The sequence below is a fragment of the Leucopleurus acutus genome, assembly GCF_964270905.1.
Source record: "Leucopleurus acutus genome assembly, chromosome: 1".
NCBI lineage: Eukaryota > Metazoa > Chordata > Mammalia > Artiodactyla > Delphinidae > Leucopleurus > Leucopleurus acutus.
Window position 1 is genome coordinate 123,570,648 of NC_139142.1, and position 17,502 is coordinate 123,588,149.

The 17,502-nt window shown below is 40.2% G+C and overlaps 1 protein-coding gene across 1 annotated transcript in view; it reads left to right on the forward strand.

The window, feature by feature from the left end:
- Positions 1 to 3,399: 3,399 nt before the first annotated feature.
- Positions 3,400 to 17,502, forward strand: part of UNC13C (unc-13 homolog C) — a gene marked incomplete at both ends in the record, with an annotated part of 586,714 nt that continues 572,611 nt past the window's right edge. The window contains one exon of the mRNA XM_082853041.1: positions 3,400 to 6,391. Within this exon, the coding sequence (XP_082709167.1) occupies positions 3,400 to 6,391 (2,992 nt within the window). The remainder of the gene's footprint in view (positions 6,392 to 17,502) is intronic.

A 17,502-nucleotide genomic window follows, 5' to 3' on the forward strand; every position in this document is an offset into this window, starting at 1 on the left:
TGGGGCATGAACTCGTGTCCCCTGCATCGGCAGGCAGACTCTCAACCACTGCGCCACCAGGGAAGCCCTATATCTTTTAAATATATTAATTTTAGAGAGGAGGATTTGAGAGAAGGGCCAAATTAGAGCTAGGACGACCATATAGGATACAACTGTAGTAGTCCAGATGAGAAATTGTGGAGTTCAGAACTAAGGCATCACTAGTGGGATAAGGGGACATACATCAGGTATGGATATGGAATGGATCATATTGAATCTAGAATGATTCCTGGGTATATGTCTTGGGTAAATTAATAACTATGATGATATGATATTAGTTGAGACTAATTTGGGAAAATGACTAGGTGTTGTATGGAGTTTAATTTTAGACGACCAGGTGAAGACATTAATAAGTAGCTGAAATGTGGGTTAATTTGGAGGTAAGTATGCATCTGTGAAATCATCACCAAAATTTATGCTATGAACATATCCATCATTACCACAGTCTATGCTGTAAACATATCTATCATCACACAAAGTTTCCTCCTGCCTTTTCTTCTTTATAATTATTATTATTTTGTGACATGAACACAACATAAGATCTACCCTTTTAGCAAAATTTTAAGTATACAGTATTATTAACTAACAGCACTGTGATGTACAGTAGATCTCCAGGGCTTATTCATCTTGCATAACTGAAACATTGTACCTTTTGAACCAATTCTTCAATAACCATTTATTGAATGTTTATTATGTCTGCTGGGTTCAGGATGTTTAAAATTGGGCAAGTCATAGTCTTACCCTTAAAGAGGACATAGTCCAGTGAATGGAGACAGAAATGAGATTATAATACAGAAGAATTTGAATTGCTTATGCACTGGATTGTGGGAGAGTGTGGCAAAGAGAGAGAAAAGCTCAGTGTGGGTGGTCAGTGAAGTCTTCACTGGACAAATGATTTTGAAGTTGAAACACAATTTTTACAGATAGGAAGAGCTAGACATGAATGATATTCTAGGTAGAGAGAATAGAAGAGTTACTGAGGTGCGAAAGAGCGTAGAGCCTGTAGTGAATAACAAGCTGTTCTGTATGGTTGGAATACAGAGCAAGTGAGTTCGTCTGTGCAGCTATGCCGACATGTCCACGGGTTTGTGTTTTGAAGCAGGGCTTCAATGTAGATTGAATTTTCCTGTTCAAAAATTTTCCAACCGTTATAGTCTAGAACAATAGCTCTGCACTAGTAATGCAGGTCAAGAAGTCTAGACACAATTTCATGAAAACTTTAGAGGCATTGACAAAATTGCTGCGTTCATTTAAATAAAAAGCAGATATTTGTTTCCAGGTTTGAGAGACCCAGGATCTTAGATTGAGTGATTAGTGGAACAATTTATTTTATCAAAGTTGGTTTTAAAATAATTTATCTACCCTACTGCTACTTAACTTTCCTTTCTTTTTTTTTTTTAACATCTTTATTGGAGTATAATTGCTTTACAATGTTGTGTTAGTTTCTGCTGTACAACAAAGTGAATCAGCTCTATGTATACATATATCTCCATTACTTAACTTTCTAAAGTCTTTTTTTTCCCCACAAGGAGAGGTCACATAGGAATACAATAAATATTTTTTGAATTTAATTCAGGAATTAATTTCTTGCAATTTTTATTAGTAGAAAACATGGCATGTAATTCTGAATGAATACCAAATTGTTTCAGACAAGCAGAATTAGACTCTAACAGCTTATGAAACCCGGAAGACATGGGTTTAGAGTCTGTCTGTTTCTCTCCTCCATCTTTTTTGCTTCCCTTTCTCATTGCAGTGCCCTATCTCTTATGAAGCTTGGCTCCTGGCCAGATAATGTATTCCTCAAGTCCCTGCAGGACCCTAGTAAAGTGAAATTGGCAGATTTCCAAGTGGAGGGAGCTGATAGAGAGACATCAGGCTCCTAAAGCAATGTGCAGTTTGTGATGTATTCTTTAAAGAATTAAATAGATTATTTATCTCCCCAAATCCATAGTTTGATAGCAACAAAGGCTTTTGGTCATTACTATTATTCTGTGATATATTTCAGTGATAAAATAGTAAGTTCGGTTCAACAAAATTGTGTGTGAATACCTACCACGTACAAGGCACAGTGCTGGTAAAGCAGCAAAATTAATGTAAACTGTCTTCCTCTTCTTCACGTAATTCAAAAAACTGGCTATCACAAATATGATTTACTTGTGTGGTCATTTGCATTATAAAATACCAAATCATAGGCTGAATTATATTCAACCAGTGTTTGATTATCTTTAGACATGTTTCATTTGTGGTACAATTTTGTTTATGTGATTTGGTGTTCTATCTTCAGTCATGGTCCTAACCCTGGGGTTGGGTTTCCTGCCACCTGCCACAAGGCTGCACTGGTTGCCTAAGGTGGCTTTGCTTTCTCAAGCTACATCCTCTCAGAACTGAGATGTGTTATCCTCATTTTCAAATATATTTTCCTATTGTGTTGTTATTGTTACTACAATGCCTAAATTTGATATAACTATTTTTTTCAATTCGTGATACTCCATTGACAAATTTGATGCCTATACAAGATGTATTTTCTCTTGGTATTTATGTCATCACATGAAATGTTTTCTTACTTGAATTACTTTAGTCATCATTTAAGAAGTTATCAATCATTGAATACCTAGAATAACAAGATTATCTGAATAAAAAAAACTTAGCTACATGGGTAATATTAATTTGATGAATTTTAAATGTTTGAGGTGGGGGGAATACATTTAAACTGAAATGCTTATGTTTGTAGAAGTAAATGTAATTGTAAGAAAAGATATAAAGTGGAAATGATAAGACCATGCAGGTAATATAGCTTTTTAAATTGCCTGTCACCTTACACAACATTTTCTAAATAATTATTATTACCTTTACTAGTATTTTAATTGTGTCCACCCATAAGTGATTTAGGAAAAGAAAATTATAATTTAAACATAGTTATTGGTTCTGATTTGCTTTAACTAATTGTTTTAAAAGTAACTGTGTTGAAATTCAGATATTTCCCTGTCCCCTCTGCAATTTTTCACACATTGTGTATCTTGAATAGCTTTGAAAAATGTTAGAAATGGGGTAAATCTAGGATTGAATTCTGATATTCATTTTAACGTTCCTTTCTTTTAGGTACTGCGTGAAGTTATGTGGAAATGAAAGCGATTCACGAAACCCCTCCTCCAAGAGTGAATGAATGTCTTTCATAAATGGAGCTTGGCTTCTGGTTTTCCCAGGACACTGACATTGTGGCAGAGACACAGCGGCTCTTCCTGCTATTTTCAGTGATTCACAGAACATCTGAACAGTGATGCTGGCCTTGGATTTACAGATTTCCATCCTGATACCTTATTTACTTCTTTGGGGCAGAAAAGCTTGCACTAATTGCTCTCCATGGTGGCTAATCTTTTCAAGAGCCTGATTTTACCTTACATCCATAAGCTTTGCAAAGGAATGTTTGCAAAGAAATTGGGAAATACAACCAAAAAAAAAGAGAATCGTCAGCTGAAAAAGGATCAAGACATTCTTATTGCGGGCCAGACCAAACCCCCTAAATTTTCTAATACCTTGAAAAGCACTGTAAAGAAGATTGCAAAGTGTTCATCCGCTCGCAACTTATCCACTGAAGAAGACAAGGCTAACAAAGAATTTTCCCTCTCCCCCACGTTCAGTTACCGAGTAGCTATTGCCAATGGCCTCCAGAAAAATATTCATATAACCAGTGGTGATAATGAGGATATCCTTCAGGAGTTATCTTCCATCGAGAGTTCCTACTCAGAATCACTCAGTGAACTAAGGAGCAGTACAGAAAACCAGGCACAGTCAGCACACACGATGCCAGTTAGACGCAACAGGAAGAGTTCAAGCAGCCTGGCCCCCTCAGAAGGGAGCTCCGATGGGGAACGCACTCTGCATAGCTTAAAACTAGGAGCTTTACGCAAACTGAGGAAATGGAAAAAGAGTCAAGAGTGTGTCTCCTCGGATTCAGAGTTGAGCACAGTGAAGAAAACCTGGGGAATCAGAAGCAAATCTTTGGACAGAACTGCCCGAAACCCAAAGACCAGTGCCCTGGAGGCCGGATTCAGTTCCTCTGGCTGCATTAGCCAAACACAGGATGTCATGGAAATGATCTTTAAGGAACTTCAGGGAATAAGTCAGATTGAAACAGAACTTTCTGAACTCCGAGGGCATGTCAATGCTCTCAAGCATTCTATCGATGAGATCTCCAGCAGCGTGGAGGTTGTACAAAGTGAAATTGAGCAGCTCCGTACAGGGTTTGTCCAGTCTCGGAGGGAAACCAGAGACATCCATGATTATATTAAACATTTAGGTCACATGGGTAGCAAGGCAAGCCTGAGATTCTTAAATGTGCCCGAAGAAAGATTTGAATACATTGAAAGTGTAGTGTACCAAATTCTCATAGATAAAATGGGTTTTTCAGATGCACCAAACGCTATTAAAGTTGAATTTGCTCAGAGGATAGGACACCAAAGGGATTGCCCCAGTGCAAAGCCTCGACCCATCCTTGTGTATTTTGAAACCCCTCAGCAAAGGGATTCCGTCTTAAAAAAATCATATAAACTCAAAGGAACAGGCATCGGAATCTCGACAGATATTCTTACTCATGACATCAAAGAAAGAAAAGAGAGAGGGATACCATCCTCCCAGACATATGAGAGCATGGATATAAAGCTGTCTACTCCAGAGCCCAAAATCAAGATGAACAGTTGGCAGTCACCTGATGACAGTGATAGAGAGCTGGAATCTGACCTCAATAGAAACAGTTATGCTGTGCTTTCCAAGTCAGAGTTTCCAACGAAAGGAAGTGCTTCCAAGTCAAGTTCAAAATCACACAATGCTAGAGCCAAGAATAAAACTTCTAGTAGCAGCAGAATTGCAAATAAATCAGAATATGATAAAATTTCCTTGTATTTGCCAGAATCGGATAACTTGGCAAAGCAAACCACAGCCTATTATGCAGACGCAACACCTCTCTGGCACTCACAGAGTGATTTTTTCACCACTAAACTTAGTCGTTCTGAATCAGACTTTTCCAGATTGTGTCAATCTTATTCGGAGGATTTTTCAGAAAATCAGTTTTTCACTAGAACTAATGGAAGCTCCCTCCTGTCGTCTTCAGACCGGGAACTTTGGCAGAGGAAACAGGACGGCACGCCTACCTTGTATGACAGCCCTCAGGATCAGTGTTTGAATGGGGCTTCTCAGGGTGTCCAAGTACAGAGTGAAATTGAGAACGCGGAAACTGTGGACAGTGGAGTGAGTAATAGCATGGTGTGTGCATCTGGAGACCAGAGTCACTACAGTGATTCTCAGCTCTCTTTACATGAAGATCTTTCTCCATGGAAGGAATGGAATCAAGTAGAGCAAGGAGCTGATTTAGCTTTAGATTCATCCACGCAGGAAGTTTTTGACTATGACACAAACAGTCTATCTGATCAACAACTAGATGTTTACCATAAAGACCTAGAAGACTTGGGAAAGTGCCACAGTGTCCTTCACGAGGACTCTGAGAGCTATGATTTAACCCAAGATGACAGCTCATCTCCATGCCCTGGGTTGGATAATGAACCACAAGGACAGTGGGTTGGCCAATATAATTCTTATCAGGAAGCTAATTCTAATGAGCTGTACCAAAACCAAAGCCAGTTGTCCATGATGTATCGAAGTCAAAGTGAATTGCAAAGTGATGACTCAGAGGATGCCCCACCCAAATCTTGGCATAGTCGATTAAGCATTGACCTTACTGATAAGGCTTTCAGCTTCCCCAAATTTGGATCCACCCTACAGAGGGCTAAATCAGCCTTGGAAGTGGTATGGAACAAAAGCACACAGAGTCTCAGTGGGTATGAGGACAGCGGCTCTTCCTTAATTGGGAGATTTCGAACATTATCCCAGTCAACTGCAAATGAATCAAGTACCACGCTGGACTCTGATGTGTACACAGAGCCTTATTACTACAAAGCAGAGCGTGAGGAGGACTATAGTGAACCAGTGGCTGATAATGAAACAGATTATGTTGAAGTGATGGAACAAGTCCTTGCTAAGCTAGAAAACAGGACTAGTATTACTGAATCAGATGAACAAATTCAGGAATATGATCACCCTTCATATGAAACACCTTATGAAACCCCACAAGATGAGCTTTACGATGGGCAGGAAGATGATGTGGCTAGTGAAGGGGGATTGGAACCCTTAAAGGAAACATCAGCTGAAATGAAAATAAAAGAAGATGAAAACCAAAACATCCCTGAAAAGCCCCTGGAAATCATAAAGCCAAAGAAGATTCGTCCCTCCTTCAAAGAAGCAGCTTGGAAAGCCTATAAGAAGCAAATGGCAGAATTGGAAGAGAAGATCCTGGCTGGAGGTATTTATGTTTAAATGCTACATTATGAGCTCATTGTGTTTTACCATTGGGTGGTGTTCTTTAGAGCATGTTCTATGTTTACTCTTGGGGGAAGGAATTTACTTTCAAGGAATTTGCATGTTTATTCTGAGAAGGATTTTATTTTACTGAACTCCCCCAACAAGTTGGGCTTGAAGATTTAAAATCAAAGTGTTTTCAAATAGGTCATAAGCCCTATACTCTGTGGCTCAACATTTCTGTGCTAGGATTAAGCAAAAACCCCATTTCATATTCCCAACTTTATTGCATCAGTTATCAAAGGAAGGATGAGTGAAATCAAAGAGCAGCCTGGGGTCTACTTTTTGGTCCTGTTAGGCTTTACAGGGATTGGGAGAAAGATAAAATTAATCTTAAAGCATTAGGAAAGATGGACTCCCAGATTTCCCACTCCTTTTCCCATCAAATCTATACTTTGGAGCCTGCCAGCAGGAAGAGCTAGTTCTGCACAGCCAACCCCAGCCCATACCATGGAGGACCACAACCTCCCTCACTACCTACCGATGCAGCGGAGGGAGGGTACTAGAGCCAAAACCCTCAGGCTGTACCTGAGCGGTCACAAGTCACTCTTTTGGAGGATAAAGGAGATAGAGTTGAGTAGCTTCCTCCTAGAGAGTGGAGTAGAAGTCTCTTGCCCATTATGGAAATGAAAGCAGTACCTTACCTAGTAGTTTTACTTGACCTCCTGGGGGAACAATTTTGGATCGTATACTTTGGAAAAGTAGCTGCATGTAAATAAAATTTTTTTTTGACTTTTTATTTATCAACCAAACTTCATCTGCACTTACCTCAGTCCCTTACCATTTATGTTATTTGCATGCTTATCTCTTTATATCTTTGGGATAGTTTGATATAATCTCAGTTTTAATGAATTACATATTGTTAATGGTTTCCTTGATTATGGCATTGTCATCTTTAAAATACTTGCCGTACATAATACTCCATAAAGGTATATATTTATATGATCAAGTGTTAATTGCTATTATGAAATAATATAATAATTTCTTCAGCTGGTAGCCGATTATGGCTTCTTTTTCTTAAGCAAAATTGTGATCAGATACTACTCCAAACTGGCCATTTTCTGGTTGACATGGGTGGATCATTGAATAATCAGATACCTTTATGGTTAAACTGTTTCAGGCCCTAAAACAAGTGAAATAACTATAAGGGTTCTCTGCTCTAAAATTCTGTCCATATAAAACAACATATCTTATGGAATTTGTTTAAAGAACAATATAAGTCAAGGGCATCTTGGGTACATTAGCTGTGTTTTTTGGTTGTTATTTTTTTCAGGGAAAAGTTCTCAACTATCTTTAAAATTGATTTGAAAAGGCCAAGTAGTCAAAATTTTTATGTAAATGTAATTCGTATTGGAATAATGTCTATCTTATTTCAGAGTGACTTTTAATATTAGATATTCTTATTACTGAAACTCAGTTCATTGTTTCTTGAAATACAGGTCAGCTTTTTGACAGTGTATTTTACTTACTATGGATTCAGAGAGGTCTACTTTAAAGGCATATTAAGAATAAGCAGTGTGTGTGTATATGTTTGTGTATCTGTTTGTCGTGATGCAATACATGAACGTTTTAATGCTAACTGGTTGAGGTATCTGAAATGTTAGGCAATATTATAAATACAATGAAACTATACGTTTCAGAAAAAAGTGGATCTTCATTAACTTAAAAAATATCCCAAATTAGCAAACTTCTGCAAGGTAGATTGTTACTGATAATGACCATTTACATAGCTAACAATCCTAGTCATTCAATGGCATTTATCCTCAGAAGACGTAAATACACTTGGTTAGCCACACACCACCTACTTCAGAATCCTAAGAAGGTAAAACAATCGGTATCACATACCTGACACACCAGGCCTGACAACAGAGGACTCAGACCCCTCTAAGTCTTGGAGCTTGGCTTGTTATCCTATGAGCCAGCTTTGAATGGAATCTGTTGGATATCATTTATCCTAAAGGAAATCATACACCCGTCTTTAAGATGCTCTCTGGTTGCTTGAAAGGCGCCAGATTGACTACGCAGGAGGTTGCGGTAGCCTAGATTTTAAAGGCCATCTCTTCTCCCTTTGGCAGCAGTCAGGCAGTTGTCCCCCTCCTGCGCTGCCAATATGCTTCATGAGGAAGGGCAGCCAAAGAAGGGCATTTTTCAGGCCCCTTCCCGGCTCAGAGCATCCCAATGAGTTGCCGGTCGTCGTGATGGGTTTCATGTCCATAGCCATCTGCTTTACTGGGCTTTGGGTAGATGCCAACAGATTTTTCTCTCCATGACCACTCAGTCACCATTAGGTAGCAGTGCTGTCTTTTCTCCATTACTAACCTGGCAAGATTGGACCTTAGATCTCTTGCTGTAAACGATGTGGAATGCGGCTCTCCTGTCATTGCTTGATGGAAATGTTAGCTCATAAATTCGAATCATTTATTTCAACTTTTGTCTTCAGGGTCCTGGTAAAGAGGGATTTTTTTAAAAAAAATATCATTCCTTATTTTTTATTAATTAATTAATTAATTATTGGTATGTTAGGTCTTCGTTTCTGTGCGAGGGCTTTCTCTAGTTGTGGCAAGCAGGGGCCACTCTTCATCGCGGTGCGCGGGCCTCTCACTATCGCGGCCTTTCTTGTTGAGGAGCACAGGCTCCAGACGCGCAGGCTCAGTAGTTGTGGCTCACGGGCCTAGCTGCTCCGCGGCATGTGGGATCCTCCCAGACCGGGGCTCGAACCCGTGTCCCCTGCATTAGCAGGCAGACTCTCAACCACTGCGCCACCAGGGAAGCCCCAAGAGGGATTTTTTTAAAGACCCCAGTGTACATGGATGTTTGGTACCAGTGTTTCTGAGAATCTTCACCTTGAACAGCAGGCCAGTGGGGAAAGAGATTTTAGACTGTGTGTAGCCAGAACCCCCATGAGGCCATATTCTTTTGTTGCTGGAGCCTGCTTGTGTAGCTGGCCTGAAACCCACACCATGGTGATGAACATCTGATCCCCTACCTCTAGCCCTTCACCACCCATCAACTGGAATTAATTATTATCTCCTCAGAATTTCCCTGTATCTATCTCTTATGGCTCTGGCTTCCACCTTATATAATGACAATTTATGTGCATTCCTCATGTTCTCTTCTAAACTGTAATCTGAAGGCCAGAGGTCTTCTCTTTTCATCCTTTCATTTGCACTGTGCCTAGACCAGTGCTTTATACAGAGATGGCACTGAATTAATACCTTGGATGAATGCCTGAATCAAGGGAAGCAGGATACTAAACAAAAAGCACAAGCTTTGAAGTCAAACCCAAATCCAAATCCAAACTGTGACCTTTAATTGCTAAGACTATGACTTTATCTCCTGTGAGTTCAGAAGTACGATTAGAGGTAAAAACTTACTACTGAGCACTACTATATCCCAGGCACATTCCAGGCAGTTTATCTGCTTTTTATCCCTTTGCTCCCTACAGCATCACTATGAATTTGATTCCATTATTATCGCATTTTACAGGTGAGGAAACTGAGATGCTGAAAACTTCCATAACTTGTTCAGTGTCATACAATGAGTAAGGGGGTGAATCCAGAATTAAATAGATGGCTAATTTGTTTACTTAGAGCAGCTATATGCTTACTCACCTCAAAGGTTGTTTTGTTCTTGTTTGAAGGTGGAGAAACATGATGAAAATGGAGGTGGCATTAGCCGTGAGCCTTATTCCAACTAAAGGATTTTCATGAGAAAACAGGACTAGTAGGAAAGGCACTAGGGTTTTGTTATGGAATAGTTCATTCCCAGTTTTTCTACTTCAAATCCGTGGTTCATCTTATAAATCAAGGCTTGTAGAGCCCAATAAATAGCGTACAACTGCTTGAAGGATGATGTTCTGAAGTCTGAGTACACTTTACCTGACTCTAAAGTCAGTTTGCAGTAAATTTTTCTAGCAGAGAACAAAAATTTTGTTTTGTTTTGAAATGCCATTTCCAGGCTGTCTGTAGGTTCTGCAAGAGGCTGCTCCTAGACAGATTATAAAGTCCATGAGTGAATTTCTCTTTCTGTTGCTACTGTCATGCCAGAGCCTGCCCCAGTATCTGGCAAATTTATCTAGTCCACACATATTTATTTATCTCATCTAGTCTAAATGCTAGACTCCTTTCTAAGTTGCTTGGCGATCTAGTTCCATACAAAGTGGAGAACTCTTAGAATTCAAATAAACTTTAGTTTTCTTTCTTTCCGTCAAAAAGACAATTTTACTAGATATATTTTAATATAGTGCAATAGGGAAAATGTGATGGAGAGTGCAAGCAGGACTTTTCACTCCTTTGGCTCCGTTAATCACATCTTTTTTTCTATGAGGGTGTAACTTATACATCTCTAAAAACTTAGTTGAATTTACTTAAATTCCAGGTTTAATGTTGAAGAATAAATAGTTCAACTAAGTTTTGGAGGTTTGTTGGCCCAAGTTTGTCTATCACGAGGTGCTTCTTAAATGTTTGATTGCCTCTGGGCCTCCCCTGCGGAGAGTCTAGGTCAGGAGCGATGGGGTCTGCCTTTTTAACATGCTGCCTGACGCAGGTGAGCATCATAGCACAATTTAAGAGTGCTGCTAAGCACTGTGCAGCAAATGTTATACCTTCCCATGTAGTGTCGTTTCATCTCTTCTTTTCAAATTAGAAGAGATAGAATCAGTCTAAGAAAACGTGTGAATAATTTTCTTAAAATGAAGAATGATTTTCTAATTCTCCAGAGCAGTAGGTTATTACACTTATGAAAAGGTTTTGGTAATTTATACACATTAAAATATAGAGAACAATATATGTATTCCTAGAAATTGAAACATCCTTCTTCAAGGCAAGTATAGCAGTACTGGTAATAGCAGAAGGCAACCCATTTGTAAAATGTTCTATTAAAACGCTGTGCATAGCAATACACTTTTGGTTTAGTATTGTTGGCTTCTACATACTCTAGAATTACCTGTGATATAAAGTGATTGTCTTGGTTTTTGAAATAGATTATGATCTAGAAAGGAGACCTGTGAAGAGTGAAGTGGCCAAGGGCCCTTACAGGCATTAGACAGAGCTGGCATCTCTACTTCTTGCTAGACAGAAAGCCCAAAATACCCAAGGGAGTAATTCTTCTAGGAGACAGGACTGGGACTCAGAATACAAATGTGTTTATAAATCAGTTGTGTGGGGAGAGAGGTCATGGTGGTATGTTCCAGGAGGACCCAGAGGTCTTAGCGTATATGCTAGTGTGAGATGGAGCTAAGAGATAGGGACAGAACCAACATGTATTTAACACCTTCCTATCCTATTCACCTCTAGAAATTTTAAGTACATATTTAATCCTTGTTGGGTAGTATTAGCCCCACTTTGTAAATGAGATGACTGAGTCTTAATGAGGCAAAAGCAGGTCAAAGTCTATACAGCTAATAAGAGTATTGATGGAAATTGATGTACGTACGGTAGAATTCAGCATCTGATGCTCTTTCCATGACATCCCATTGCAGGTGTGGGCAAGTCTTGTCATGAAAGGACATAGCTTATATATATATACACACACACACACACACACACACACACACACACACACACATATATTTTTTTTTTTTTTTTTTTTTTTGCGGTACACGGGCCTCTCACTGCTGTGGCCTCTCCTGTTGCGGAGCACAGGCTCCAGACGCGCAGGCTCAGTGGCCATGGCTCACGGGCCCAGCCGCTCCGTGGCATGTGGGATCCTCCCGGACCGGGGCACGAACCCGTGTCCCCTGCATCGGCAGGCGGACTCTCAACTACTGCGCCACCAGGGGAGCCCAAGTTGTGCTTTTCAGGTCAGCCAGTTTTGTGTTAGCTTCTGGAGTATTGATCTCTGTTAACATAAAGTGAGTGATAATAGTTTGGGATGATATATTATCACATTTTTAAGAAGTTTACAAAATCTGGAAGGGTGACACTTGTCACATTAAAAGACTTTATTAAGAGTGAGGAAGTGCCGATAATAGTAGTTTTTGAGAAACGAAAGCATTTTACAGGAGGTAGGGAAGAAATTCACAAGGATACACGAAAGCCGGCTATTAACAGGAATAATGAAAATGCAGGGTTCAAAGATTTTGTTTACTATAATTATTAATGGCTCCTAGCTATATACCTGGAACACTTGTCTTTGTAGGGAAACTAAAAACACATTTTTCAAGGGAAATATTAACTGACGATGAAAGATGGTGATTTCCAGATTGTAATAAGAGTATCACTTCAAAGCCTGCAGTGCAATTTCCAAATTCCAGAGATTCAAGAAAAGGTATTACGTCAAAATCTCAGATGGATAGGTTTATGTTTGTTTGTTTTGGCTAATGTCATTGTTCATACACTTTCTGCAGGTTCAAATAGATATGTTCTATAGAAATTGTGAATCATGTGAGAATTTTCTATGTGGTGTGGAATAAAATAAAGGAACTCTGTAGTCTGGTGTAAGACACAGCAAAGTATAGCCTAATCAATTGTTATTGATTAGATGAGAATTGGAGGAGCTGGGACCTGAAATAGATATACCCACGGGGGTGATTCAGACTCTGAAATAAATCCAAGGAGGAAGTGAGGAGAGAAAGTTCAGTGCAGCAGAAGAAAATCTGCTGCTTGGGAAGTATACCTCAGGCTACAGATGGCTACCAAGACATCGAGAGTCTAACTCTACTTACCAGTTGGGGAGGTACAGAACAGCCAGAAACAAAGAGAACTGGGGACATGAGGTGGGCAACAATTTTCTCCAGGAAGGCTTTTGTTTTTTATTGGACCTTGGTTACCTGGTTAGGGACCAGGAAAGGATCTGAACATCCCAGAATGGGAATTATTAAGAGGAAAGCAGGGCTTCCCTGGTGGCGCGGTGGTCGAGAGTCCGCCTGCCAATGCAGGCGACGTGGGTTCGTGCCCCGGTCCGGGAGGATCCCACATGCCGTGGAGCGGCTGGACCCGTGAGCCGTGGCCGCTGAGCCTGTGAGTCCGGAGCCTGTGCTCCGCAATGGGAGAGGCCACAGCAGTGAGAGGCCTGCGTACGCAAAAAAAAAAAAAAAAAAAAGGGGAAAGCAAATCCCAGCGGGATTGATATACTAAATACGTCATCCAGAGAGCGACCTAGCGACCTAGTTGCCTGAACTTAGGTCCATGGTCAGGAATGAGTCTCTAATATAGGTTAAAAAAAAAGTTTGATTGTTCCACTGGCATCCAAGGACTGAGCCCAGTTTGCAGGCAGAATGACTTGATGCTGGGCCTCAGATTGCCGGGATACTCTGACCGCAAACAGAACTGTTCCGCATGATAAGGTATTAGCTTAGGTTGCCTCCATAGACTACAAGACCGGAAGGAACGAAATGCATTAATGGACTTCTTCACCATGGTTTATTCCAACCTATGGTGTGCATTCTCTTCGTCTTCATTTTAAAAGGAAAGAATGTTATGGAATCTTGTCAACCACGTCTTTCATCAAACCTGGTTCCTGCTGGGTCTCTGCTACTTCCAAAAATAAAAGAAACCCTTAGAGGATAAAAATGACTAACGTTCAGCAGATTCCAGCGACTGTGATATGACTCTGTAGGCAGTCCCCAAAGATCCCAAAGATACTTTGAGCAATGTCACTGTATTTAGAATAAATGTATCTCTCTCTACTCCCCCCAATCATCTTCATTGCCTCCAACTTATCCCTTACTTCTTCTCCAGTTCAACCATGATTACTACTTTAAAAAGGATAGTACTCATTTCAAAGTATGAAACTTGATGTGTGTGTGGCTATTTTTAAGTGTAGCCCTGGCACACACAAACACACACATTAATTTTCTTAGGAACCCCATAAGGTAGGTAGCTTAATAACAGGTGACACTTATTGAGTGCTTTGTTATGTGCCAGACACTATTCTAAATATTTTATACTATATTAAATTATATAATCCTCACAATAATCCTATGAGCTAGGTACTATTATCATCTCCATTTTATAGATGAGAAACAGAGACACTGTAATTCTTCTAAGAGGAGAAAAAAAAAAACTAAGTAGCAGAACCAGGATTTAGAATTAGGCCTTTATTTTCCAGATTCTGTGCGCTTACTCGCTGCTGCCTAGTTTGGGGTTTTAGAAATTAAGTATTGCTATTCAGCTTTATAAGATGGAAACCTGAGGTGGCAAAACGTTGATTTACCTGACAGCACGGATTTGTAAGCAGAGCTACAGTTACAAGCTGTTCTCCCAAATCATAAGCCAGTACTCAAGCTATCAGACCAGTCTCCCATTTTACATGATATTATTACAGGCAACGTGATTATCCAGGTACCGTTTCTGTGAAATTTGTGATAAAAGAAATTGTTGGCTGCATGTAATAGTGGCAACAAGAAATGACAGACTGAATATGATATTATTTCCCAGAAATGTAGGTTAAGCTTCCCCTTTCTTTAACACGTTCTCTGATGCTTAATGATGTCTTGTGGAAAGCCTATGGCTTTCGTTTTCTAGTTTGTTCTTTAGTGATTACAGTTGAAGACACACACACACTCACGTGGGCATGAACAGAAACAGAGGGTGTGAATTCACTCAGTGTTAACAGGGTGGTGTTTTACTATGTGAGGAAAATCAGTAGGAAAATCCCCAAGTTGATCAACATTCCCTTTGCATTTTCTAAACACATAAAGCAATTTTCATGTTTTTTAGAATTAACTATCACATGTATTTAATTCTCATAAAACACCAGTGAGAGAGCCAACCTCTTCAAGTCTCTGTTACCTTAAGGTAATTACTAGTAGTTATGTAGGTTGTAAAACTGGCAAGCGATGGGACCAGATATCAACTCCAGGACTTTTGAATCCTACTCTGGTGCTCTGTGCACAACAGCATGCTCTTAGCTACTTGTGTACATTTATGCTTCTTCCTTCTGGACTTTAGAACACCTGGTCTGTAACACAAACTTCTGGAGCTATGTCAAGGGTATTTCTCTGCTGATTCTTAAAGTTAGTGGTTCTCAGGTTTTAGAATACATGAGGAACACTTGGGAGCACTTGGACTAAAATATAAATTCCTTGATCAAATCTTTAGTTAATTTCAATGCAGTATGATTCATGGATCACATTAAGAAATGCTTAACAGTTAATAGTTAATAATAGATACTAAGTGCTTTTTTCCTTTCACTCTTTCTTGAATGATTTCATACGCTCCACTGGCTTGTTATCATTGTTTTGCGTTGATGGTCCCAAATCAATGTCTTTGAGCTAACTCTCCCTTCCCCAAATGTATATCATACATTTATTCTTTCAGTCATTAATTCACCGACTAGTTCACTTATTCCTCACTGCGTATATAATTGCCTGGCTGGGCATCTGGGATACAGTACTGACAAATCTTATTTGGTCTTCGTCTTTGTTAAGTGGTTGTGATGAATTTAAATTTCAAAAATACACAGATCCATCATTTTGAACTTGGCTAACTGCTGGAGAAGTAAGTACAAAGTGTTAAGAGGGCATATTATCATTTGAAGTTTAGAGAAGACTCCCCTGAGGAAATGACATTTGATCTGAAGTCCGAAGAATGAATACCTTGAAATAGGCTAAGGGAAAGAAAAAAAACATTCCAGGCAGAGGAAGTGGATTGGACCAGGATCTTAAGGCAGAAAGTGGTATGATGTATTTGAGAAACTTAAAGAAAACCTGGTGTGGCTGGAGTTCATCAGGCAAGGCAGAGAATGGTATGAAACCAATCTGGTGCAATATCCAGAGGCCAGATTTTTCTGAGTCTTGTGGAGCAGTTGGGACTTTTTCCCCTGATTACCATGGAAAGCCATCGAAAGGGATCGGCCGTAATGAATTGTAGGACTTCATTCAAATGGCATATCTGTAGGTCTCAAACTCATCATGCCTAGCATCCAACTCTTTTCTTCCCGTCTCCTAATCCAGTTTCTCCTCCTGGATTTCCTATCTCAGTAAATAGCACCACATCTCCCTGTTTGCTCAGGTCAGGAAGTCATCCTTCTTGGACGCTTCCTTGTCACACTTTATGGACATTTGTCTCATTTTGGGCTGCCAACCATCTGAATTCCTTTCTTATTGATGTTCCTGAGTGTGTGAGCCCTTGGAGGGAAGTAGTGCCCTGTGTCCTGCTGCAGACGCTGCAGGTGTCTGGAAGTTCCTTCTCCCTTCCCCTGGCAGCCCTGGCTTGAGCACAGGACTTAAGACTTGGCTCACTGGAAGCTTCTGCCAAAGGTTTCGAATTTGAATTCAGTCATTTAACAAGCTCTGACCATTTTACCTTCTAATTGTCTCTCAACCACGGCACATTCTCTCTATCTCCTTGTGTCTCCCCTAATTCTAGCAACCATCATCTCTTGCCTGGACTATTGCTAGAATTTCCTAACTAGTCTTCCTGTCTCTTTACTCTGGTTCTCCCTGTTGCCCTCACAATCTGTCACCTCTGTGTATCCAGAGATACATACAAACCTGCAACTCTATTAAAAAAAACCATCTTTGGTTTTAGGTTTTGGTTTGTACCTTTAGGACAAGGTCCAGACAAACAGTGAGCTCATTGTGCTGAAAGTGCCTGTTTGCTTGCCGCCCCCCTCATAGGTGGTGAGCTCCTGGGCTTCAGAGGCTGTGCTGTGTGCCCTGGCATCTGTCACAGTATCTATCAGTGACCAGCAATGAGGGGGCCTAACAGAGTGGTTAAAAGCATGGGCTCTGGAGTCAGCCTACAAGTTGTTCAATCTTAGGCAAGTTGTTTAATTTCTCTGTGGCTGAGTTTCCTCACTGACAAAATGTAAATAATAATAGTATCTCCATGTGATAAAAATAAAATTAAAGGGACTTCCCTGGTGGAGCAGTGGTTAAGAATCCCCCTGCCAATGCAGGGGACACGGGTTCAATCCCTGGTCCAGGAAGATGCCACATGCCACAGAGCAACTAAGCCCGTGCGCCACAACTACTGAGCCTGCACTCTAGAGCCCACGAGCCACAACTACTGAGCCTGTGAGCCACAACTACTGAAGCCTGCATGCCTAGAGCCCATGCTCCACAATAAGAGAAGCTACCACACTGAGAAGCCTGTGTACCACAATGAAGAG